At 43.2% G+C, this 24,929-nt stretch overlaps 1 protein-coding gene across 2 annotated transcripts in view; it reads right to left on the bottom strand.

Annotated features, from left to right (window-relative positions):
- Positions 1–24,929, bottom strand: part of MARCHF6 (membrane associated ring-CH-type finger 6) — an 85,953-nt gene that overhangs the window by 26,104 nt on the left and 34,920 nt on the right. For both annotated transcript variants that reach the window (XM_069958310.1, XM_069958311.1), the window contains exons 10-17: positions 24,766–24,817; positions 18,297–18,355; positions 17,599–17,679; positions 16,474–16,542; positions 16,010–16,084; positions 12,650–12,784; positions 11,682–11,801; positions 4,750–4,850 (exon numbers count right to left, since the gene is read on the bottom strand). In XM_069958310.1, the coding sequence (XP_069814411.1) occupies positions 4,750–4,850; positions 11,682–11,801; positions 12,650–12,784; positions 16,010–16,084; positions 16,474–16,542; positions 17,599–17,679; positions 18,297–18,355; positions 24,766–24,817 (692 nt within the window). The remainder of the gene's footprint in view (positions 1–4,749; positions 4,851–11,681; positions 11,802–12,649; positions 12,785–16,009; positions 16,085–16,473; positions 16,543–17,598; positions 17,680–18,296; positions 18,356–24,765; positions 24,818–24,929) is intronic.

The raw sequence follows: 24,929 nt of genomic DNA, 5'->3' as shown, positions 1-24,929 counted from the left end.
TGCAAGGGTCTTAAAGAATGTGAGGGGGACCGGGATGGAGGCATGTTGTAGGATATAGAGGCATTTAGGAAGGATGATCATTTTAATCAGGTTCATTCTTCCCGGGGTAGTCAGCGGGAGAGTACTCCATATTTTGAATTTATCCTTAACATATGGGATTAAGGGGGAGAGATTGCCAGCCAATTCATTCTTGGTGTCCCTATATATATGTATGCCAAGGTATTTAAATCGGTCTACTACCTTCAGACCACATATTACAGGGGGCCGGGGGTCAGCAGTTAGTGGGCAGAATACCGACTTAGACCAGTTGATTCTGAGGCCGGAAAAGTTCCCAAAGTGATCTATCTTGCTAATGAGATATGGGAGTGTGGTATCTGGTTGGGACATTAACAATCTCAAGTCATCTGCATTCAAGCCTATGCGGTCTTCCCCCATCTCCACAGGGCATGCCACGTACTGCTCTGTCCTGACGGATGGAGAGGGCAAGCAGCTCTATCGCCACTGCAAAAAGCAGCGGCGACAGAGGGCATCCCTGGCGGGTATCCCTACCCAGGGCGAAGGATGGGGAGCAGATGCCATTAACTAGTACCTGGGCTTTAGGCGCCCGATATAGAGTAGATACCCATTTAATGAAATTCTCTCCAAACCCAAATCTTCGGAGGACCGCCAGGAGAAAGGGCCACTCGAGGGAGTCAAAGGCCTTGGCGGTGTCAAGAGGCGCCAAGGCCCAGTCTCCACCCAATGCCACTCCAGTCTGCATTTCAGCCTGCACTCTGCGGATATTATCCGTGGTCAACCTGGTAGGCATGAATCCGGCCTGATCCTCATGTATGATGGACAGGACCACTGTATTTAAACGGTTGGCCATTATTTTTGTAAGGACTTTATAGTCTATATTTAAGAGAGAAATCGGCCTATATGAGCCGCATTCCTCCGGGTCCTTATCCGGCTTCAGAACAACCACTATTGTGGCATCATAAAGAGAATCGGGAAGGGTTCCCCTTTGAAATGCGTTTAGAAACATTTGGTGTAAAGGAGTCAATAAATCTGCGGAGTACTGTCGTAGGACCTCCAGTGGCAGACCATCCGGGCCGGAGGCTTTCCCAAGAGCCAGATTATTCACGGCCTCCGTGACCTCTTCTAAGGTAATGTCTTTTTCCAATAGGGCTCTCCTATCTTCAGTTAATTGAGGGAACTCTACGGTGTCCAGGTAATGCGATAGTTTATCCTCTGAGTAGTTAACCTGTGAGGAATATAGTGTTTCATAGAATGTGGAGAATCTATCTGCTATGTGTACAGAGTCTATTAACGTATCTCCGTCCGCCGATTTAACCCCAAGGATAACCGGGGATGCGGAGCTCTGATGCACTAACTGCGCCAGAAGCTTACTGGACTGGTTCCCGTGTTCAAAAAAGAATTGTTTTGTGAAAAACTGCTTCCTATTCATTTTGAGGTTCAGAAGTTGCATGTACTCTCGGCCCTTGGTCAGCCACTGGAGCCTATTGCTATCCGTGGGGTCAGTGATGTATTTATTTTCCAGCTCTGCACACTGAGTAGCAAGTTCATTTTCTAGCCTAGAGGTGTCCCTCTTTATAAAGGAGATAGTAGATTTTAAGCAACCCCGTAAATATGATTTCAATGTATCCCAAAGAATTAAAGGATCCTCATAACCTCTATGGAGGGCAAGAAACTCCTTCAACTGGTCGGGAATGCGATCATTATCGCCTATCAGTTGTAGCCAAAAGGGGTTAACCTTCCAGCGTCGGGGACCCAGAGAGGAGGCTGCAATAGTGTGAATGACCACCGGAGAGTGGTCCGATATAGCCCTAACCAGATATGCGACATCCTTGATAGCGTTTTACATATGTGAGTTACAGTATACCAAGTCTATTCGTGAATGGGCTTGCTTACCAGGCGAATAACAAGAGTACACTCTACGGGTTGGATTTTGTGCCCGATAAGCATCTATCCAGCCTATTTCTGTCATTAAACGAGCCAGGGATGACCATTGTGGGGAGGGGGGGGGGGGGGGGGGGCGTAGAGCCTCCGGGAGGGTTAGTGTGGGTTCGATCTAGGATCCCATCAGGCACTAAGTTGAAATCCCCTAAACAGACACACCTGGCATTCGGGTAGTCGGCCGCAAAGGCAACTGCCAGATGTATTATATCCAGGTTCGCGGGGGGAGGATTGTATATACCCATAAGCACATATGCAATATTATTTATATAGGCATGTATAAAAACATATCTGCCCTGAGGATCAACCTTGGTAGATATCGGCTCCCATCTAAGGGTTCGATGAATAAGGAAAGAGACTCCCCTCGAATAGGATGTATGGAAGGCGTGGATTTTCCACTGTACCCATGGCTTACGGAGGAAGCTAACTCTCTGAGGGACCAAATGTGTTTCTTGCAGACACGTGATCATGGGATTGAATTGGCGTATATGGGAGAATATAAGTGACCTCTTTTTAGGAGAACCCAACCCTCTAACGTTCCATGACAATATAGTGTAATCAGCCATTACCGCAACCACATAACCCTGGCAGCAGGACATACAACCATAACATTATAAGCATCACTGGACGGATAGTACATACTATGGACATAGCGAGTACTCGGTAAAAAGCAAGAAACACAATAACCTGTAACGGGAACAAAACAGCGTCCTTGGATTGTCCATAAGACACAGTAGTCAACACAATCAGGATAAGGCTAAGACTGTTTAAGACATAGGTAGAGACTGATGGCATTGATGTGGCTCTGTTAATGGGGCAGAGCCTGTCATCGCATAACAGAAAGTGGTTCCTACCAGTCGGCCTAGTAAGTAAAACAGAACGAGAGTGGGGCAAGGCCACATAAACAGGTTAACAGGATATCACCCATCAGGATATATTCCTCCGGCATGAAGAGGGTCATCGGGGTGTCACTCCGGTCTGGGCGAGCGGAGTCTCTGTCGTCGGGCCCAGTCGTCAGCCTCAGCGGGGGTAGCAAAGAAGATTGCCCGGTCTCCATCAACAACTCGCAGTCGCGCCGGATAGGCCATGGAGTACGCCACACCAAGTTCTCGGAGGCGGGCTTTAACTGAGGTGAAGGAGGCTCTCTGCTTTTGCAGCTCCGCTGAAAAGTCAGGGAAAATGGAAACCTTGACGTTGTCATACACAATTTCTCCTTTGCGTCTGGCAGCACGGAGTATAAGATCCCTATCATTGCAGTTCAGAATGCGAGCAAACAATGGGCGCGCGGCGGCGTCTGGGGGGGGGGGGGGGGGGGGGGGGAGGGCGCGCAGGAACCCTATGGGCTCTTTCCACCGTGAAGGCAATAGAGAAGTCAGTATCAGCAAAAGTTTCCTTGAGCCATCTTTCCACAAAAGCAGTAGGATTCTGCCCCTCTGCTCTCTCAGGCATCCCAATGATTCGGACGTTATTTAGTCGGAGCCTGTTCTCTAGATCATCCGATTTTTGCTTGTATAGTGAGAGCTGTGATTCCAGGGAAGAGACTGTATTTGTCAAAGGGTGTACCTCGTCTTCCGGGGAGGACATGCGGCCCTCTGCTTGCGTTATCCTCCCTCTAAGTTTCTGCAGGTCTTGCCGCAGGAGGCCCACGTCTATCTTCACCTCCTCAAGTTTAACCGTTAGGGTTGACTTACATGAGGTGATGGCTTGCAGGATTTCCCTCATCGTGGGTTCAGCATCTCCCTCAGGGCTAGAGGGACCAGCTACAGGATCTCCGTCAGCAGCAGCCCCGTGCTGCGCAGCATGAGGCAAATCAGCGGCGCCATCTTGGTCATCTTCCCGGAGCTTCTCCGTGCCATGGCGCTCCTTCGATTTGCCGAAATCTTGCTTACCCATCTTGCCCATGATGTACTGAGTAAGGCAGACGATGGTAGGAGTCAGGATATTCAGCAGGAGACTAGCTAAGACGGGCACAGGACGGTAGCTGTGCCTACATGCGACCGCTCCGCTCAAGCGCTAAGCCACGCCCCGGGCCTAGACCTTTATGCCAGCGTGTTTCAATGGTCGTGAGGGGACGGGGCCTATGCGGCGATGATGTCACGGAGGGCGGGGCCAATGCTGGCGCTATTGCCGTGAAGACCCGTGTTATTGGCTGATCGATGATTTTAGGTTTGGGCCTAAATAAACAGTCACCCATAGCAGGTGTGCGGCGGGCGACCAACGATTTAAGAAGCAGCATACATTACCTAGCAGGGCTTCTCCTCCTCTCAGTCTTTATCCTGGTCCCACGCGCAGCAACAGCTTCGGTGCCACCTGACTGAGCTGCTATCACAGGCCGGGACCGCCGCAGCCAGTGATTGGCTGAGCAGTCTGACAGCGCAGTCAGGCCGCTCCGCAGTGGATTCTGCGCCGCGGGACCCGGGGAGGAAGACGGAGCGGGGGAGAAGCCCTTCTAGGTAATGTATGCTGCAAGGGCTGCAAGGACATCGCTAAACGATCATCGGGCCGTGGAATAGGCCCAGTAAACAAGTGCCAATCTAGCAGATCAGCGCTCGTTTACACTGTTGATCGGACCCGTGGAATAGGGCCCTAAGTCCAAATAAAGCGATCTAAATGCAAAAATATCCAATACCAACTGTCCCTGCAAGAATAAAGCGGTCTCTTTAGCTTATGTATAGTATTCCAATGATAACATTTAATTAAGCGATTCATCTTATTAAATTGTACTAATGATACTTTCACTAATATTTATCACTTAGGAGGTGTGTTCAAGAATACAACATAAGTATTACTCACCTGTATAACATCACATTATAAGGTAAAAAGGTAGGCAGCATGTGCTTCATGATACGAATTGGAAGCCATAGCATAAGTATTACAATAGATCCAAAGACAATCTAACGGGGGAAAAAAAAAAAAAAAGATTTAGCATTTTAGCATTTTATAACTTAATTATTGCAAAATTTGAAAAAAAGTCACCCTAAATTTTAATATTTAACCCCTTAGGGACCAAGCCAATTTCCATTTTTGCACTTTGGTTTTGTTCGTACTTTCTTTCTTGTGTTTAATATCTTCACGTCAGTCATGACGATGCCCCGTGCAGTAGTAACATGCATAAACGTGCTTGACATGAAGGAGGTTTTAATTTGTGCGGGACTGATCACACTAAAGCAGCCCATTAGTGTCCCAGGAGAAAGGGATAGTAACAGGAAGCCACGATCACACAGCTTCTTGTCATTAACCCCTTAAACACAGTGATCTATAGCGATCACATTGTCTAAAGGAGTCAGTGACAGGAGAAGTACCTGTACTTCATCTAAATTGTTAAATAGCCAATCACAGCTCATCTTTCATTTTACCAGAGCTGAAAGCTGAGCTGTGACTGGTTATTATGGGTAGTTTAAATCAGCTTCTATTCTACACCCTTTTAAAAATCTGGGTCAATAACTTTATTCTCAAGGTCAGTGTTAGTAAAATTAAAGCTTAGTTATGATTGGCTGCTACGGGCAGGTTACCAAGGCTGTGGAGTCGGTAAGCGCAGCTCTGACTCAAACTCAGACTCTGACTCCTGAATTTTATCAGGCCAGACTCAGACTCCTGCTCCTTCATAAATGGCCGGTCATATACCAGGGGAGTTATTAATCACACTGGCTCAGCAGCTTCTCCCTAATGTCCTACATGATCCTGGGCAACTTCTGAGGGAATAAGTAGAGATATAAAGCAGATTCTCCTGTGTGTGCAGTGGATGCAGCGAGTCTCCAGCCTCCATGTCCTGAACTACTCACAACTAGACTAGATGGAGCAGGTGGATCTTTTCCTGCTGACAATCTTCTATGTTTCTAACCAAATATTCACCATACAAAAAGATACACTGCAATAATAATATAGATGTAATTGTGATATAGAGGGGGACACACATAGTTATATAAAGAAGTCACACATAGTGATATAGAGGGGGTCACACATAGTGATATAGAGAGGTCACACATAGTGATATAGAAAAGTCACACATAGTGATATAGAGGGGTCACTATGGGTGCCATAGCGCGCACACACACACAGTCTGCTGCAGCCATAGCATACACAGAGCTGCAGCCATAGAACACTGAAGAAAAACACCACATTGAGGACAGAGGTTTATGCTACACTACTTATATCTTCTCCTCCTCCTCCTCCTCCTCCTCCTCCTCCTCCTCCTCCTCCTCCTCCTCCTCCTCCTCCTCCTCCTCCTCTATATTACACAGGATCAGGGCCGGTTTTAGACTAGATGTGGCCCTGGGCAAAGTTAAAGGTGGGGCCCCAAATGCTGAAATATTTTAGCAACAGTTTAAGGTACCCATACATTTTACTCTTTTGTTGGTGGTACCTGTTGCTCCTGGTGGGTTCGGCCATCAGTGTAAGGTGTATGGGGCTCTCTGGACAGTCCTCTGACATATGATATCAGTGGACATAGGGGGTCGAGCTTGATGGAAAATCAATGCCCAACCTCTTTGTTCTAAGAGAGATAAGCCGCCATCAGATCTGTATGGCTATGGCTTTCCCCGCTCATAGAAAACACAGGAAAACTCATATGTGCCAAATTTCTGTGTATGGGGAGGACGGGACCAGATGGGAGAGATAATTGTCAGCTGAAGGATTGTTCAGCCAGCAGTTATTGGAAGCGTACGGCCACTTTAGGCCAGATAGTCTGCAGAAGTGAGCACCAATCTGGTAGAATGGAGCTCGCTTAGAGAGCCTACTACAGCAAAAGCTATGGAGGAGATTTATCAAACTGGTGTAAAGAAGAATTGGCTCAGTTGCCCCTAGCAACCAATCAGATTCCACCTTTCATTTTACAAAGAGTCTGTGAGGAATGAAAGGTGGAATCTGATTGGTTGCTAGGGGCAACTGAGCCAGTTTCACTTTACACCATGTTTGATAAATCTCCCCCTATGTGTATATATACAGTATATCATTAGTGATGTGTGTGCAATCCTTGCTGTATATAGTAAACAATAAAGATATATACTACCTGATCACGTTCCCCGGTGTCCTCAGGCCATGTCTGTGATATATACTACCTGATCATGTTCCCCGGTGTCCTCAGGCCTTGTCTGTGATATATACTACCTGTAAATGTTCCCCAGTGTCCTCACAGAGCGATAGCGTCCTGATTCGGACAATTTTCGCTCCATGTATTAGGGCCGCTACATGTCAGGACTGCCGCTACATGCCGGGACCGCCGCTACATGCCGGGACCGCCGCTACATGCCGGGACCGCCGCTACATGCCGGGACCGCCGCTACATGCCGGGACTGCTCCTACATGTCGGGACTGCCCCTACATGTCAGGACCGCCGCTACATTCTGGGACTGCCGCTACATGCCAGGACTGCCGCTAAATGCCAGGACTGCCGCTAAATGCCAGGACTGCCCCTACATGCCAGGACTGCCGCTAGTGGTGTAAACACAAGAACTATTTATATGAATTGCTTTAAAAAAAAAAAAAAAAAAATCACTTTAATCAGGACCAAATATTACCTCCATACCGTTATTGAAGAAAACACACTATATATAGGCCAATATTACCACCATAAAGTGACCGCCCCATAATGACTCTATATACAGACCAATATTACCACCATAGAGTGACCATCGCATAACGACTCTATATACACTATATATAGGCCAATATTACCACCATAAAAGTGACCGCCCCATAATGACTCTATATACACTATATACAGACCAATATTACCGCCATAGAGTGACCACCGCATAATGACTCTATATACACTATATACAGACCAATATTACCGCCAGAGTGACCACCGCATAATGACTCTATATACACTCCAATATTACCGCTATAGACTGACCACTGTATAATAAATGACTGTACTATTGGTCTGTATATATTGTATATATAGAGTCATTACGTGGCAGTCAATCTATGGCAGTAATGACTCTATATAAACGCTATATACAAACCAATATTATTGCCATAGGCTGACCCCTGTATAATGACTTTATATACACTCTATATACAGACCAATATTACCGCCATAGAGTGACCACTGCATAATGACTCTATATACACTGTATGCAGACCAATATTATGTGGCGATCACTCTATGGCTGTACTATATATACTGTACTGTGGCTGTACTGTATATAATGTCATTATGTGGTAGTCAATCTATGGCAATAAGGACTCTATATTTACGCTATATACAGACCAATATTAATGCCAAAGAGTGACCACTGCATAATAACACTATATACAGACCAATATTACCGCCATAGAGTGACCCCTGCATAATGACTCTATATACACACTATATACAGACCAATATTATGTGGCGATCACTCTATGGTTGTACTATTGGTCTGTATATAGTGTGTAGATAGAGTCATTATGTGGTGGTCACTGTATGGCGGTAATATTGGTCTGTATATAGTGTCATTATGTGGTAGTCAATCTATGGCAGCAATGACTCTATATACAGACCAATATTAATGCCAAAGAGTGACCACTGCATAATGACACTATATACAGACCAATATTACCACCATACAGTGACCACCACCTAAGGACTGAATACCACCTTATTTTCTCAATAAAATACACCGTATTGCCTTAGTGATGTCATCATAAGCTATACATAGGAGCTGCAGCAATTACATAGGACTGATGAGGCCGGAAAATGGCTGCAGTTCCTATATACAGTCTATTCACCTCAACACTTGGAGTCAGCAGTGCTTATACACACACACACACACCATTATATATATATATATATATATATATATATATATATATATATATATATATACACACACACCATTATATATATATATATATATATATATATATATATATATATATATATATATATATATATATATATATATATATAATGGTGTGTGTATATTATATATATATACATATATACACACACACATGCATATTCAAATTTTGTATGGGACAATCAATGGAGACTCTTAAATGAGTACTCCATTGGAATTTTTCACTGTTCTCCCTGAGTTCATTGATTGTTGTGTTTTGTTGGTCTATTTGTCATTGCCCCAGTAGCCAGAATCCTGCTCCACACTGACGAGGGGCAAATACCCCGAAACTGCAGTCTGTGGATGGATGCCTAGCCTTGGTAACCCTTGTCTTATGTCGTTATACTCGCCACAGAGTTAGACTTTGACTTGCAGGGGCCACCCTGGTGTTTCCGTTTAGGTCCCAAAGCTCGTAACAGAGTGAGGACCTGAGGGACTACGTATCAGGGTGGTTTGGTGCTCTCCCCACTAGGAGGCACCCCTTGGCAATGGGCTTCCTTCTCTGGAGAGAGGGATATCTGGCTATTCCCGTGTTTTGAGACTTGTAACTGAGGCTCCACGGACCCCTTTTTTGCATATATATATATATATATATATATATATATATATATATATACACATATATACACACACACACACACACACACACACACACACACCATTATATATATATATATATATACACACACTCACACACCCATGAAAACACATTATACAGATACAAACCATCCAGCCCACACACTATACACAGGACATGTAACACACACTACATTCATCCATTATACACTTACATTCATACACATTACACACTACATGTACAGTATACTTACTCCCTCTAGCATGCTGGTTGTAGTGGTGAATCCCCCTCATGTTCCTTGCAGCAGCAGCAGGCTGTCATCCTAACCCGGCAGCCCTCTCCTCCATCGTCCCGACAGCTCCACACCAGAGGAAGAAGTCACGTCCAGGGAGAGGAGCTGGAGGGAGAGGGAGGGGGAGCAGACACCGAGCCCAGCGTCCTGCAGCCTCTGCGTGACCTCTGATAGCAGCAGCCAGGGATCACTCCCAGACGCTGGAGGATGCTGTCTGTGCTCTCCTCTCCACTGGAACTGCGGTAGTGGGCATTTGCCCTGCTTGCCCCCCCCCCCCCCCCCTAACGCCGGCCTTGCACAGGATATCTTCTTATTACACTGCTGCTCATATACAGTCATCCAGCATCCAGGGAGAGAACAGCACAGATCCCCCCCCACACACACACACACACACACAATGGACTCTTCCAGCTCAGAAACAAGCTGCCAAATAGTGACCGACAACTTTCCCCTGACCACCCTTATGTAATAGGGCCAATGTCCTATTAGAATGTTGCTCAATATATATTGATGAGCAAAACTTATAAAAATCATATTAAAACAAAATTTTTAATTGTTCTAAGATTTTTTTTTAAAGCTGGAGTCGGTACATTTTTTTTCCGACTCCAACTCAGACTCCAGCCAAAACTAGCTTTGACTCTGACTCCACGACCCCAACTCCACAGCCCTGCAGGTTACACCAGTTACACCAGTGCCAAAGTGAAAAGGATGTAGAAGTGAAACTAACATAATTTTTAATAAAAGCTATAGAAAAATAGTTTTTCCACTTTAACAATAAAAGTACACAGCCAAACAAAAAAAATCATTATGACACAACACAAGAGAAGCCCCACAAAAAATACATCTCATCCTAAAAAATAAAATGTTAGTAACACAATTTAATTTTATATCATATTTCATATAGAATATTTTCAATGGCATTTAATAAAATTATATATTTTATGATGAGATGTGCGTTATAGCTTCCAAGTTTTTAATAAAGGAGTTGTTAACCAAAAATGTTTTTCTTTAAAATCAAATGGCGCCAGAAAGTGACAGAAATTTGTATTTTAATTCTATTGAAAAATCTCAAGCCTTCCAGTCTATGTCCTGGAGGAAGTGGCGTATTTTTTCGAGTCTGACACAGTGCTCTCTGCTGCCACCTCTGTCCATGTCAGGAACTGTCTAGAGCAGTAGAAAATCCCCATAAAAAACCTCTCCTGCCTCCAGACTGGAAATAATACAACTTCCTGCAGGACCTACAGCAGCGGATAAATAAAGGAAGACTGAAGATTTTTTAATATAAGTAAATTACAGATACAGTGGTACCTTGGTTTAAGAGTAACTTGGTTTAAGAGCTCACAGTTTTTCAAAATTATGACTTGGTTTAAGAGCATTGCTTTGGTTTAAGAGCTCCCTATACTGGGTGGGAGTGCGAGTGGGGGAGGGGCATGGTCTGCATAGCAAGGTCTACAGTACTGTACTCTGACCCAGAAAGTCTCCCTCACCTTCCAAATTATAGCAGATCCACTTAAGGCTGGGGCTTACATCAAGAGACAAGACCGTGGAGGTAATCTCTTCATACCTGTAACAGCTCTCTCCCCGGACAGAGAGTGCTGCATGTAAGTGCCCACATCTGCCCTGCTCATTCCTTCATGCTCCCTGCAGTCTCTGTCCGCCCTTGTGTTTCCCATCCTCTCCATTACTGTATAGTAACAGTTTCTGAATGTTTGTTTCATTTGTTTTACATGTTATTCAGAATAATAAATCATTATTTTTGGGGTGTGGAACCAATTGTCTGCATTTCAGTGACTTCTTATGGGAAAATTTGCTTTGGTTTATGAGTGGATTTGGATTACAAGCGCGGTCATAGAACGAATTATGCTCGTATTCCAAGGCACCATTGTATCTAGCACGTTAATTTGAATTTTTTTTTTTAACTACACCCCCTTGAAAAAAAAAACATCTGCAAATGCTTGGATGCTTTAAAAATAACCAGTTACGTGAATTCTTGTACATAAACCCAGAGTAACTAAATGCTTATGATATTTACCACAGATAATATAAATCTTCTAAGATGTCTGTAAATTGGCAAGTGGATCATTTCCTGGACTGGATTAAAATCTGGATCATTCAAATTTCTGAGAAACCACAGAACTCCTGGTCTTAGCACCTATATAATAATAATAATGATGATAATAATAAACAATAATAATAACATGATAATTTACACAACCAGTTGTGTACATAGGAGAGAGGGGGGCCCATAACAATACTCAAAACTGGTATCTGATTTTGACCCACAGGACAAACAAAAAAAAAAAGTATGGTTTTAGTTTCCCCTTGCTTTGCTCAATTTCTCAATCCCCCCTCCAATAATTTGTTGGCAATGCACAAAACTGGAAAGAGAAGTTATGTACAGTTGTTTTTTTTATTGTTTTTAAAAACAATCTCTAATCATCAGGCAAGCTCTATCCATGATTTCTCCACTAGAGAGAAACATCACAATACTTAAAAGGGAACCAATCAGGCAGTTAGTGTCCTTTCTGCCTGTTAATTATCGCCCACAGAGCATGCTGACATGCAGAGAGCTGTGTCTAGTCACAGGCGGCTCCCCACCCAGATGACTAGTTTCTGCCCCTCTCCCTGCCTTGAGCAGCAAATAAAAGTACTTTTTCTCCTTACTAAAGCTACTGCTGCAGCCCATGGCTGGTACATGCCGCTGCTGCAGCAGTAGCTCTATACCATCATCCTGGGAACCTGCTGATTGGTTACCTTTGGAGTAGTTAAGCAGGATTACAAAAATAGGGCTGTTTTCTGCTGGAAACAGCACCAATCTTGTGTTTAGCATGGGCGTCATGCCGCAACTCAGTTCTATTAAATTGAATGGAGTTGTAATAAGTACTCCTTTTTCCACTCATTCTCGTATTTGAGACCACTGAGGGTAGTGATTGGTTGTAAGCACCCCTTTAATGCATGAATAATTCTACATTTTATTTACTGAATCTTTCCACCTCTTACCTCTCTTAGTAGCAGGATGAAAGATGCAAAATAAAAAACATACACCATTCCTACAAGCCAATGGAGAAACATGGTTGTTCCAGGTGCTGACTGAAAGCTAAGTTCCCTGTCTTTCAAGGTGGCATCAAACATTTCCTGAAATACAAAGGAAGCAATCAGTTAAAATGTGTAAATCAATATATCATACAAGTAGGAGGAAATTGGAACATAACTGCAGGGACAGACAACACAGATTGTGCTTTTGATATGTTGTTATGGAGATACAAAGGTCTGTAATGGAGTTAAAATATCTCTGAAGGTGTGCCCTTAAAGCCAACCCTGTATAGTCATGGGGAAAGAATGCCCTACTTTTTTCTTTATCAAGGCTTAAAGGTGTACTCCAGGGATATTTTTTTTCTTTCAAATAAACTGGTTTTAGAAAGTTATATTTATTTGTAAATTACTTTTATTTAAAAATCTCCAGTCTTCCAATACTTATCAGCTGCTGTATGTCCTGTAGGTAGTGGTGGATTCTTTCCAGCCTGACACAGTGCTCTCTGCTGCCACCTCTGTTAAAGAAAGACAAATAGCGGAAAAAAGCGTCAAACTCCTAGATTCCAGCGCTGCCTCAGAGGAATCACAGGAACGATGATAGTAATATCCCTGAGGCAGAGCTGGCATCTAGGAGTTTGACGCTTTTTTCCGCTATTTGTCTGCACTTCCACGGGCCCCTTTGGGAGCATCCCGGTTTGTCTCTCCCAGCTAGCTGCAGCCCTGAACACAGACGCCAAGTTGATACAAGACACAGTAACCCACTAAAGGGGTGATATGCAACAAGCCCAAGGGGCTTTAAGGTGAGCCTCCAATCTACCTTTCTATTCATCCACTGGTACCTACGGTATCACATGAGGCGCCGCCTCCCGCCTTTTGCTTTTTTCCCCCTTATCCTATCTGTTAAAGACAGGAACTGTCCAGAGCAGCAGCAAATCCCTATAGAAAAGCTCTCCTTCTCTGGACAGTTCCTGTCTCGGACAGAGACGTCAGCAGAGAGAGTGCTTCCAGTGTTAGGGTGCGTTCACACCTACAGGATCTGCAGCAGATCTGCAGCAGATTTGATGCTGTGTTCAGTTATTTAAATGAAATCTGCTGCAGAAAATCAGCTGCAGATCCTGTAGGTGTGAACGCACCATTAGACTGGAAAGAATACACCACTTCTGCAGGGCATACAGATACAACAGCTGATAAGTACTGGAAGACTTGAGATTTTTTAAATCAAAGGAAATTACAAATCTATATAACTTTCTGAAACCAGTTGATTTGAAAGGAAAAGACTTTTGCCGAAGTACACCTTTAGGCTGGGTTCACACTACGTATATTTCAGTCAGTATTGTGGTCCTCAATCATATTGCAACCAAAACCAGGAGTGGATTAAAAACACAGAAAGGCTCTGTTCACACAATGTTGAAATTGAGTGGATGGCCGCCATATAACAGTAAATAACTGCCATTATTTCAATACAACAGCCGTTGTTTTAAAATAACAGCAAATATTTGCCATTAAATGGCGGCCATCCACTCAATTTCAACATTGTGTGGACAGAGCCTTTCTGTGTTTTTAATCCACTCCTGGTTTTGGTTGCAATATGAAGACCACAATACTGACTGAAATATACGTAGTGTGAACCCAGCCTTAAGCAGTTCTGTGTCCCTCAAAAACTGATGCAAAGAAGGATAATAAAAAACTGATGTATTTGCGTGCATCCGTTATGATCCGTTTTTCCATTGACTTCCATTATAAAAAAAAAAAAAAAAAAAGGATCAAAACGCATCCATATTTTTTTAGCATACACAAAAACATGGTCAACCATGTCAAAATGGATCAAAACATGCACACAAATACATCTGTTTTTTATTCATGTTTTGCATAAAGTGAATGAAAAAAATAGACTGCAAAAACGCAATGTGAACCCAGAGTTAGTCATGTGTTTTTTTTGTTTTGCTTCTTACTTTGAGAGGATATGAATACCAGTGTGACATCTAACGTAATTACATATTGCCAGGACATGCCATCGGCTTATGAGTGGTTGGTAGGAGCACCATCACTCCAGAGAATGAAAGTCACAGTACAAATTTAGATTCTGAACACGGTCAAGTGCTGAAGATGCCACATGCAGATGACATGAGCGCTGAACACTTAAACTGTGTGGTAGTCACCCAAAGTTTGAACAGAGTGGAAGGGTACATACTCAACCACTGTTTCTTTCAAACAGGGGTGTTCAGGACTCCTGTTTGGTGGGTCCTGGCAGTCATATGGATTAAGAGAAACTTTAAATATGTTGTCTAACCAATTTTTCTTATTGGAATAGAGAATCATTTGTAATCTGTCCCTTTTTTCCCCAGTTGTTTCTCCAGCTTTTTTTGGTCTTGGTTGTCCTTGGGCATCCTCCTCTGTTGCTGCTTTCTAGATCTGTGTTTTGTTTTACATAAAGAACTTCCTACTGAATACACAGTTGTGCCCGACTGACAATGGACATGACCAACCCCTGGCCTTTTTTGAAGGGATTGCCCAGAGCTTAAAGAGGATGTACCATCAGGGATAGAACGGCACCGTCACAGGGAAGCCGGTTCCCATGTACGGCACCATTTTATCCATGGGTCCCGGGCCAGAACTGAAGCACGGGAGGCGGGCTGGGCCGCCTTCAGTGGGTGGAATCCCCCGCCCCTGTATGACGCAGCTCCATTGATTCTAATGAAGCCGCGTCATAAAGGGGAGGGAATTCCCTCCCACTGGGAGCGGGCTGGCCCGCCTCCTGTGCTTCAGCTCCAGTGGATAGAACGGTGCCGTAAACAGGAACCGGCCCGCTGTTAAAAAAAACGGACTGCGGCACCGGCTTCCCCGTGATGGCGATGTTCTATCCCTGGGTCAGATTAAAGAGGATGTACCTGATGGTACATCCTCTTTAAAAAAAAAAAAAAAGGGGTCTGTGTTTTCTCCACAAATAGCACCGCTTCTGTCCATCAGCTGTGTCACATATTGCGGCTCATCAACAATGGAATCATGTCTTGTTAGGACAAAGCAGGAAAACCTTTTCCAAAAGGTGTTGTAAGAGAAGTGTAAATTGTCTATACCTATTTTGTCCTGACAGAATAAATCTGTTAAAAATACATAGCTTCCAAACAAAGTTGTATTATGACCATTCAAATAGGACTGTCGCTGTTAACAAAATTTCCATTCCGTAAAATCAAGAAGGCCTTTAAATGGTCATTAAATATAGCATATTTAAAATACACAGAAAATAAGAAAACAAATTTAAAATTCATATGCCAATACCACTTATTTTCTTTGAACAGTTTAAACTGCATCAATAATTAAAATCCTTACCAAAGAACAAATGTCCAACCACCAGCCACAAATGAGGGGGAAAACACCAATCTCTACAACCACCAGTAAGGAAACCTTTAGGAGGGAGAAAAAATAAATAAATATTATTATAATAATAAACACTCCATTCTGTGATTACATAAACATACATTTGTGCTATAGTATGTGCCAGACTGTGTTTCTTTATATATCAGGCTAGATTTATATAGAGTAAAACAAGAGCAATACACATTTTCTTATCTAATAATGTGCTGCATTGAAGTCTATGAAAAAAAATCCTATGTGCATACATTTATTTTAAAATGTTTGCACAGACAGATGTGTAGCACATTAGATTAAAAATAGGACCACATTTTATGGAAAAATTTTTGCTTTTATTTTACAGTGTCTAAACCCAGACGCATTTTTTTCAGTCTTCTAATGTATTTCTCACACAATATAGTGTGAAAACATTAATAACTTACCTTCACAACTATGTAGCATATGCCCAATATTCGTCTTGATCGCTGGAACTTAACAACTGCTGCTAAACTCTAGAAAAAATGTCTTAAGAAAAATGAACGTATAGAGGGTCATACAGCTGAGCAGTAAAGAATGAATACACTTTATACTAAATAGAGAAACAAAAACTGAGTTCAGAGTTTTGAGAAGCCAAAAGAAATAAACCAAAAGTTACACAGAAAATGACTGGGAGATGGCTCTTAGGCATCATTCACACGTTCCAAAGGCTGTCTATAGCCATGGAAGTGCATCCTTAGGCTGCATACACACACACACACACACACACACACACACACACACACCGCAGCATGTACAAAAAGTGTAAATAGGGCCATTTAAATAAATGGGTCCTTAGTACTGCCTGTAATTGTGGGTCTGCATTTACAGGTGCACTATGGAAGGTTGTGAATGTGGCCAAAGGTTAAGTGCACACAAAGTAAAATAATACCGAAATACCTCTGTAATTCTGTAAGTACAGCCCACTAGCTGTCTTGTGAAAGTTAGATATACCATACCACTCCACTTAGTCGGTAGACTCATGACTGATACCCTACTGGGTTCAATAGGTGATTGAGGAAGGACAGGAGTGGGTGCGTTCATAAATTTAGGCCGCTATGAATATACTCTTTTATTAGTGAAAGTTATGTTTTACACTTAGTGGGAGCCAGTACATGTGTGCCTTGGGCTTGTGGCCCTATTATGTATAAATTCCTTCCAGTCTGAGACATTGCTCTCTGCTGTCACATCTGTTTGTGACAAGACTTATCTAGGGCAGTAGCAAATCCCCTTAGAAAACCTCTCCAGATTGGAAAGAATATAATTTCATGCAGGACATACAGCAGCTGATAAGTACTGGAAGACTTGAGAAAGAATTTTTTGCACATGTCATTTCCTTTGATTTGCGGGGGTCCCAGCATTGGGATGAAGACCGATACAAACTTCTGATGTGTTGCTATGATATATCAGAAGTTTGTTTAAATGATAGGTACCCTTTAAAGAAAAAAAATCAAGTATATAAAACAGCTAAAGTCAGCCATTGCATGAGAGTCAGAAAGTGTGGACCTGCTCTAAGCATATAAAAAGGATACATGGCACAGAATCAACGTGACAGCCAGGAGAACATATCCAACTATTGTAGTTATAAGTCCTTCAAAGTGGGAAGCTTTTACCTGTAATAGAAAATAACATCTATTCACAATATGTTTATTAAAATATTACGTTTCAATGCAATCAATGCAATTTTTTTTAAAGAACTTAATACAGAATAATACTAATCAATGAACACATGGTGTCTTATTTAGAATTCACGTAAGGGTACAGCTCACCAAACCTAGATCAGGTGCACGATTCTAGGGAAGGGACAAAAATTATAGTGTGCAGTGGTCAATCCCTGACCGATCAGTAGAATGAGTGAGGAGGCTATTACATTGCTACGTACTCCTCACCCCATTTTTGCATTGGAAGCCCACCTCGATCATGTGACACAGAGCAGGAAGAAAATGTAGTAAAAGTGCACACTTCTCCCAGCTCGTTCTCTCAGTCAGTCACAGTCTGGACACTCAGACCCCAACCAATCAAAACTTAACATAATGTATGATATATCAAAAGTTTTTTTTTTAATGAAAGGCACACTTTAAGCATGTGCATACAACCATATCTGCTTTTTAACCCCCTTAATAGCTTGTATTTAATTAAACATTTGAATACTGGTAACTAAACGCATACATATCTGCAAAATGAATCTACGGCAAAGATTTAACAGAGGAAATCACTTGTATATACTCACATAACAATCAAACCCAAGTCCAACAACAGAGAAGTGTCCAATGTGGTAAGGACAAAATGCTGTAAGTGTATAAGGAAAACATGAGTACAAAAAAATTACTAAATGTAATAACTGGCATAATGGTCATATACAAATTTTGGGCAACAAAATAAAACAATATTGGTGTATTGGTAAGTGCTAGCATTACACTTACACACAAATTTAACTACTGTAAAAAGAAAATAGTTTGTCTTGTTTATTAGTACTATACATGCTGTAGCCAATTATTTTCTTTTTTCTTTTTTTTTTTTTTTTAAAGTTCCACAAGGGCCCAAATATTGGAGGCACACATACATGGGTCTTGTATAGTGCAGTGTAGAAATCGGTGTCAGCGACAATCGACAGGAGTTAATGGTGCAATCCAGGATAAGAAGAACATGGCTGCCTTTTTCCCAGAAACAGCACTACACCTATCCTTGGTCTATCTGTGGTATTGTAGCTCGGTTCTATTGAAGTGAACACAACAGAGTTATAATACCAAGCACAACCTAAAGACAACTGTGGAACTGTTTTTAGAAGAACAGAATAATGCAGCCCCTGTCCCTGATTGAAAAAAATTTGCAGATCTTACAGAAAAAAGTTTGGTGACACTGCCGCATCTATTCTAAGGTCACATACTATAACGCAAACACATGTATTCTTTAGGGAATAGAAAGTAATCAAAAAGTCACCAAAATACACCAACCCAATGCCAGGCAGCATTAGAAAGCACCCCAGTCTCTCTGTGGACCAATCCATGCTTTTACTGGGAGACTATTATCTCTGCTATGAAATGAAACCTAATCAGGACTAGAAGCCTTGGCATAAAGCAGCCTCATCTAGACTTCTGCTACCCATACCTCTCCACATTAGGTGAAAGCCTGAAGGGGATACCATCTCTAATAAACCAGGCACTGGGGGAGATCAAGGAATATTTTTCACTTTATAAGATGCACCTGATGATAAGACAAACCCCTGGTTTTAAATGAGAAAAAAAAAAATGGGGTAAAAAATTGTTCTGCACTATACTATAAAGTATATGGAGTTTGTCTCTTTTCAATGTGTAGCGGTGGTGATGTGTAACTGCAGCTCGAGTCCCAGTCAAGTGAATAGGAACTGAACTGCAGTTACTGATCGCCACACAGTAAATGGAGACAGTGTTCAATGTGTAGTGCAGCACCAAACGGCTGATAGTGCCAGGTGTTGGCACCACACTATTTTTTTGGATAGCTCATCGGTTGGCCCAGAAAACACCTTAAGGGTGCGTTCACAACACGTCGGCCGAGGCGGACGAGTGGTTACAGCTCCGTGAGAGACCACCTCAGCGGGACCGCTGATCACCCAGTGACTATGTCATGTTCTTATGTTTCTTGTTAGTTTTACCTCTCATGATACTGCTGTGCATAACTGTATAGTTACCTAATTTTGCCGTATACCGTTAGTGGTTATACTTGCTTCCGGGGTGCCAGCATTGTTCTATTTGACCTGTTTATGAGGTGCTGGTTAGATACTGCGTGCAACCTGCTGAGTTAGAATCCACCCTCCTTCTCAATATTGCATATGGCAGGACGGCGGGAGTACCGATGGATCTCGGACTACCCCTATCTATAGTCTGTGATTTTCTATTTATATCACAGACTCCCCCGTTATCTTCTGTGCCACGTGCATCTGTTTTACATCCATTGCTGTTTTAGTTGTTTGTTGGTCCGTTTTTTTTTTTGTTACCCAGTCGTGTTTGTAGTGTCCATGTCCTTCCGTGTCTTTTCTCTTAATGTAAGAGGACTGGGTTCCCCACATAAACGGTCCCTCACTTTTGCCTACATACGCAACCACAACCCCCAAATTATATGTCTCCAGGAGACCCACTTGACCCCCTCAACCACTGGCTGTCTCTCTAAACCGTGGATCCAGTGGGCGGCACATTCCACGCATACCTCTTATTCTAGAGGAGTTTCCCTGCTGATCCACAAGACTGTTAGATGGGAACCAGGTAGACTGTTTAAGGGCCCTGAAGGTAGAGCCTTATTTGTTCAAGGATGGTTGGAGACACAGCCAGTGGTTATTATTGCACTATACCTGCCTCCCCCTGCGAACCTGCAACTTTTACACGATGCCGCTAACTTTGCTGCAATGTATCCCCAATCTCTGTTTCTGTGCATGGGAGACTTTAATATGCTATGGGACGTCAGCCGTGACAAGCTATATCCATCCCCGTCTGCCCCTTCCCCCTCTCAACCCTCTCCCTTTCAACAGTTCACTGAGGAAATTGGCTGGATAGATTTGTGGCGATCCAGACATCCTCATGCCTCTGAATATACCTGCCACACACCGAGTAGAAATTCCCTATCTAGACTGGATTATATGTTTGAAAATCCAGCTATCAATTCTGTTCTAGTCTCCATCTCCCACCTACCGAGAGGTATATCAGACCACTCACCTCTGCTGGCGGATTTCAATATCTTGCCAAGTATGGCGAACAGAGGCCCGCGTAAAATACATCCTTTCTGGCTGTCTCTCATGCAGGATAATGATAGAATACCTGATCAGCTACAGATGTTCTTAACTGATAACAGGCTTGATGATAATCACTCTGCTTTTTGGGATTCCCTGAAGACATACCTTCGGGGCTGTATCCAATCCTCTATATCTTACATCAAAAGAGAGACAGTCAGACAGGAGGATGATCTCGCTTCTCACTGTAAGCGTAGAGAGGAGATATTTATTGCCCAACCCACAGATAGTAACAGGCTGGAGTGGTTACAGGCTGGTAGAGCCTATATGTCACACCTCCATGATAAAACTAAACGAAGAATGTTCTTTCTTTCCCAAAAATACTTTGATCTGGGTAACCAATCAAGTAGCCTCCTTGCTCAGCTAATCCATCGCAATAGCGCCTCTCCAGCAGTACTTAAAATACGATCCTCCCAGGGTACGGTCCTGACTGCTAGTGTTGATATAGTGAGCAGATTTGCATCCTTTTATTCTGACCTTTACACCTCTCATCTTGTACCCTCTACAGAGGAAATAGCCCAGTTCCTGTCTAACATCCCGTTACCTGAGCTTACGGAGGAGACCTGAACCCAGCTTGATGCTCCCATTACGCTGGAGGAATTACAGGAGGCACAGAAGGCGACGGCGAGAGGTAAGGCCTCGGGTCCGGATGCAATCCCTATAGAGGTGTATGCCCAATACTCCGATCACCTTCTGCCCGCTTTCCTAAAGGTCCTTAACGCATCCCTGGAGTTAGGTAGGCTTCCCGATTCTTGCTATAACGCCAACATAGTGCTCATTTTGAAGCCAGATAAAGATCCACTTGATTGTAGCTCATACCACCCAATCTCGTTGGTGAATTCTGACTATAAATTGCTCACTAAAGTGCTAGCACTCCACCTTAACAAAATTGTTCCATATCTCATTCACAGCAACCAATCAGGTTTTGTGCCTGGCAGGAGCACTTCAGATAACTTGCGTCGTGCTCAGATAATCACACAACTTGGAATGTCTCTTGGGCGGGACTGGGCCTGGCCAAGGCCTTTGATTCGGTCGAGTGGCCATTTTTAGTGGAGGTGTTGCGGAGATTCCGATTTGGTGACACTTTTATCTCTTGGGTCTCTATATTGTACCATCACCCTGAAGCATCCATTGCGCTGAATAGCTTGCTTTCCCCGTCCTTTCGGCTGGGGAGCGGGACGAGGCAGGGCTGCCCCCTGTCCCCCCTCCTCTTTATCCTCTCCATGGAACCCCTGGCAGCCCTACTCCGGAGAGATAGTAACCTGTCTGGTATTCCACATTCCCTGGGAGAGGAGCGAGTTAGCCTGTATGCTGACGATCTATTGTTGACATTGTCAGACCGTGATAGATCTTTACCCAGAGCCATCACCACTATTAATGACTACGGCCGCTATTCCGGTCTGACCATTAATTGGTCTAAGTCTGCTCTCATGTACCTTAGTCCTACTAGGGATGGCCTGGAGGGCTCGACGGTGGCGGGTTTGAAGGTGATCCGCACATTTAAATACTTGGGCATACACATATGTAAAACACCCTCAGAGACTATAACCCTGAATGTGGATGCTCTTCTGATCCATTTCAGGGAAAAATTCCGGATCTGGGGCTCGCTGCCTCTCTCTGTCGCCGGACGGATAAATTTGGTAAAAATGGTTACCCTCCCTAAATGTCTTTATGTTCTGCAACATGTTTTTGTTCCACTAAGCCAATTGTTTTTTAAATCCTTACACTCGGCTGTAACTTCCTTTATTTGGGGCTCATCCCGCTCTAAGCTCCAACTAGCTAGGCTGCAAAGGCCAAAGGACTTAGCAGGCATGGCCCTACCTGATATTTTCCTATATTATCTTGCAGGCCAGCTTAAATACCTGGCGCAATGGACCCAAGTTGACCCCCCTACCCCCCCTGAGGTGATGCTCCTTGACTCTTTCCCTCCCCCCTTCACTATGGTCGCTTCTCACGGCTGACATCCTCCCAAGGGCAGACTACCTTCCTGTGCACAAAACAGCCCATAAGGTCTGGTCCCTTGCTCGCACTACCATCCAATACGTTGATATCCCGTCCGAGTCCGGTCTCTGGCAGAACTCATTGCTTACACACTTATATGATCTCCCTGATTACCAGTTCTGGTCACGGTTGGGGGTCAACACCCTAGCAGACGTCTTTGTAGATGACACGGTGGTCTCCTTTGAATATTTGCTAGACAAGCATGAAATTCCACACTCTCAGTTCTACCGCTTTTTGCAATTCAGACATGCATTGAATGCCCAGTTTGCTCCACCAAGAGCTCGGATTTCCTCCTATCCACTCATAGGCAGCATCAGATTCCAGGGCCCAGAGGCCTGGTTTCCTCTCTATATGATTATCTAATTCGTGCTAAAGCCCATAATCATCCTCTCCCCTCTCTGGGAAAATGGAAAACGTATATTCCCTCTCTTACTGACGAGGATTGTGAAGAACTGTTGGAATCCCACTTACATGTCTCCCCCGCAGTAAATAACAAAATGACCCAACTCTATTTTATACACCAAAGTTACCTTACACCCGTCAGACTATGTAGAATGGGCAGGATTCCAGAGCCAACTTGCCCTAAATGTACCCATCTACCAGCAGACTGGCATATGGTCTGGGCCTGCCCCCACATACATACATAGTTTTTGGAAAGAGGTGACCTACTATCAGAGGTGGTTCAAATACCTGTCCCGTTAGATCCCGCTATTTGTTTATTTGGGCTTCTAGATGAGGAAACCTGGCCTCACCATACTCGTATATGTATAAGAGAATCGCTATTTCTGGCACGTAAGAGTATTGCCCTGAGATGGATAGACAAACGACCTCCTAAAAAGTTAGAATGTGGATATCATTGGTTAATAAAATAGTGGAATATGAAAGAGTGGTGTTCACTCATAGGAAATGCCCTAAGAAACATGATAAGGTATGGGGTTTGTGGAGTGCCTCTCCACTGACTAGGACTTCTGACCATGAAGTGAGGACCTAATTGACTGTCTATTATTGTTTTTTTTCTGTGACTGGGTACTGGTCCCTGTTGGACCGTAAAGTTGGATTTTGTTATCCTATTGATGTATATAACATGATGCCACACTGTTATCTTTCACCGTGTTCATGCCTTTATGCTTATACTTGTGATTCTGTGGAACTCATTCTAATAAACGGAGTTTAAAGAAAAAAAAAAAGGGTGCGTTCACAGGTACAGGATCCGCAGCAGATTTGATGGCCCAGATATGATTTGTTTTGAATCTGGGACTTCAAATTTGCGCCATCAAATCTGCTGCGGATCCTGTACGTGTGAAGGGGAGTATACAGCGGGCTCAGGAACTTATACACTTTGATAGTCTGCTGCTAATGACACCAGCAATCTTGCTGATGTAAGCTGTTTAACCACTTAAATGCCACGACTAACAGCAATTGTGATATTTATATCTCAAAATGACAGGTGCCGCACCTGTTGGGTGTGCGAACGACACCCTTGCATCGTGACTGCGGGATGCCAATCAGTCATGTATGCAGCCAAAGGTCTATACTTAAACTCCGTAGCTGCAAAATTAGCTCTGCTATTAGAGTCTGGCTCAGCCAGTAAAAAGGAGCCCCAAACAGCTCTGTGGTTCTGTATGGGTTAATGTTGCGAAAAACAAAATTTGCAAAACTGCAGGTTTTCTTTTGATTTGACAATTTTTTTGTTGTTTTTTTTGCAGTATACTTTATGGTAAAATGTAGGGTGTCATTACAAAATATAGTTGATATCACAAAAATCAAGCCCTTATGTGGCTCTACAATTGTAACAATTAAAGTGTTATGGCTCTTCGAATGCAAGTTGAAATGCAAAAACGAAAATTTGACTAGTCCAGGAGAGGTTAATAATTTTTGAATCATTGCCCTGTGAACGGCTTCATGCATTTAACCCACTATAAAATGTTCTCATACTTACCGAACACAAGGATGAAAAGAGTATTTAACGACACAACCCAGAAGACATGTTCCTACAATAAAACAATCAAGGCAATTGTAAATGAAAGGTAAAAAAAATCAATGTAAAATAAGCATTCTGGTAATTTTTTTCTTATATATTGCAGCATAGTCTACTATTAGAGC

Source organism: Dendropsophus ebraccatus, chromosome 2, assembly GCF_027789765.1.
Source record: "Dendropsophus ebraccatus isolate aDenEbr1 chromosome 2, aDenEbr1.pat, whole genome shotgun sequence".
NCBI classification, from domain to species: domain Eukaryota; kingdom Metazoa; phylum Chordata; class Amphibia; order Anura; family Hylidae; genus Dendropsophus; species Dendropsophus ebraccatus.
This window is presented reverse-complemented; position numbering and strand designations above follow the sequence as displayed.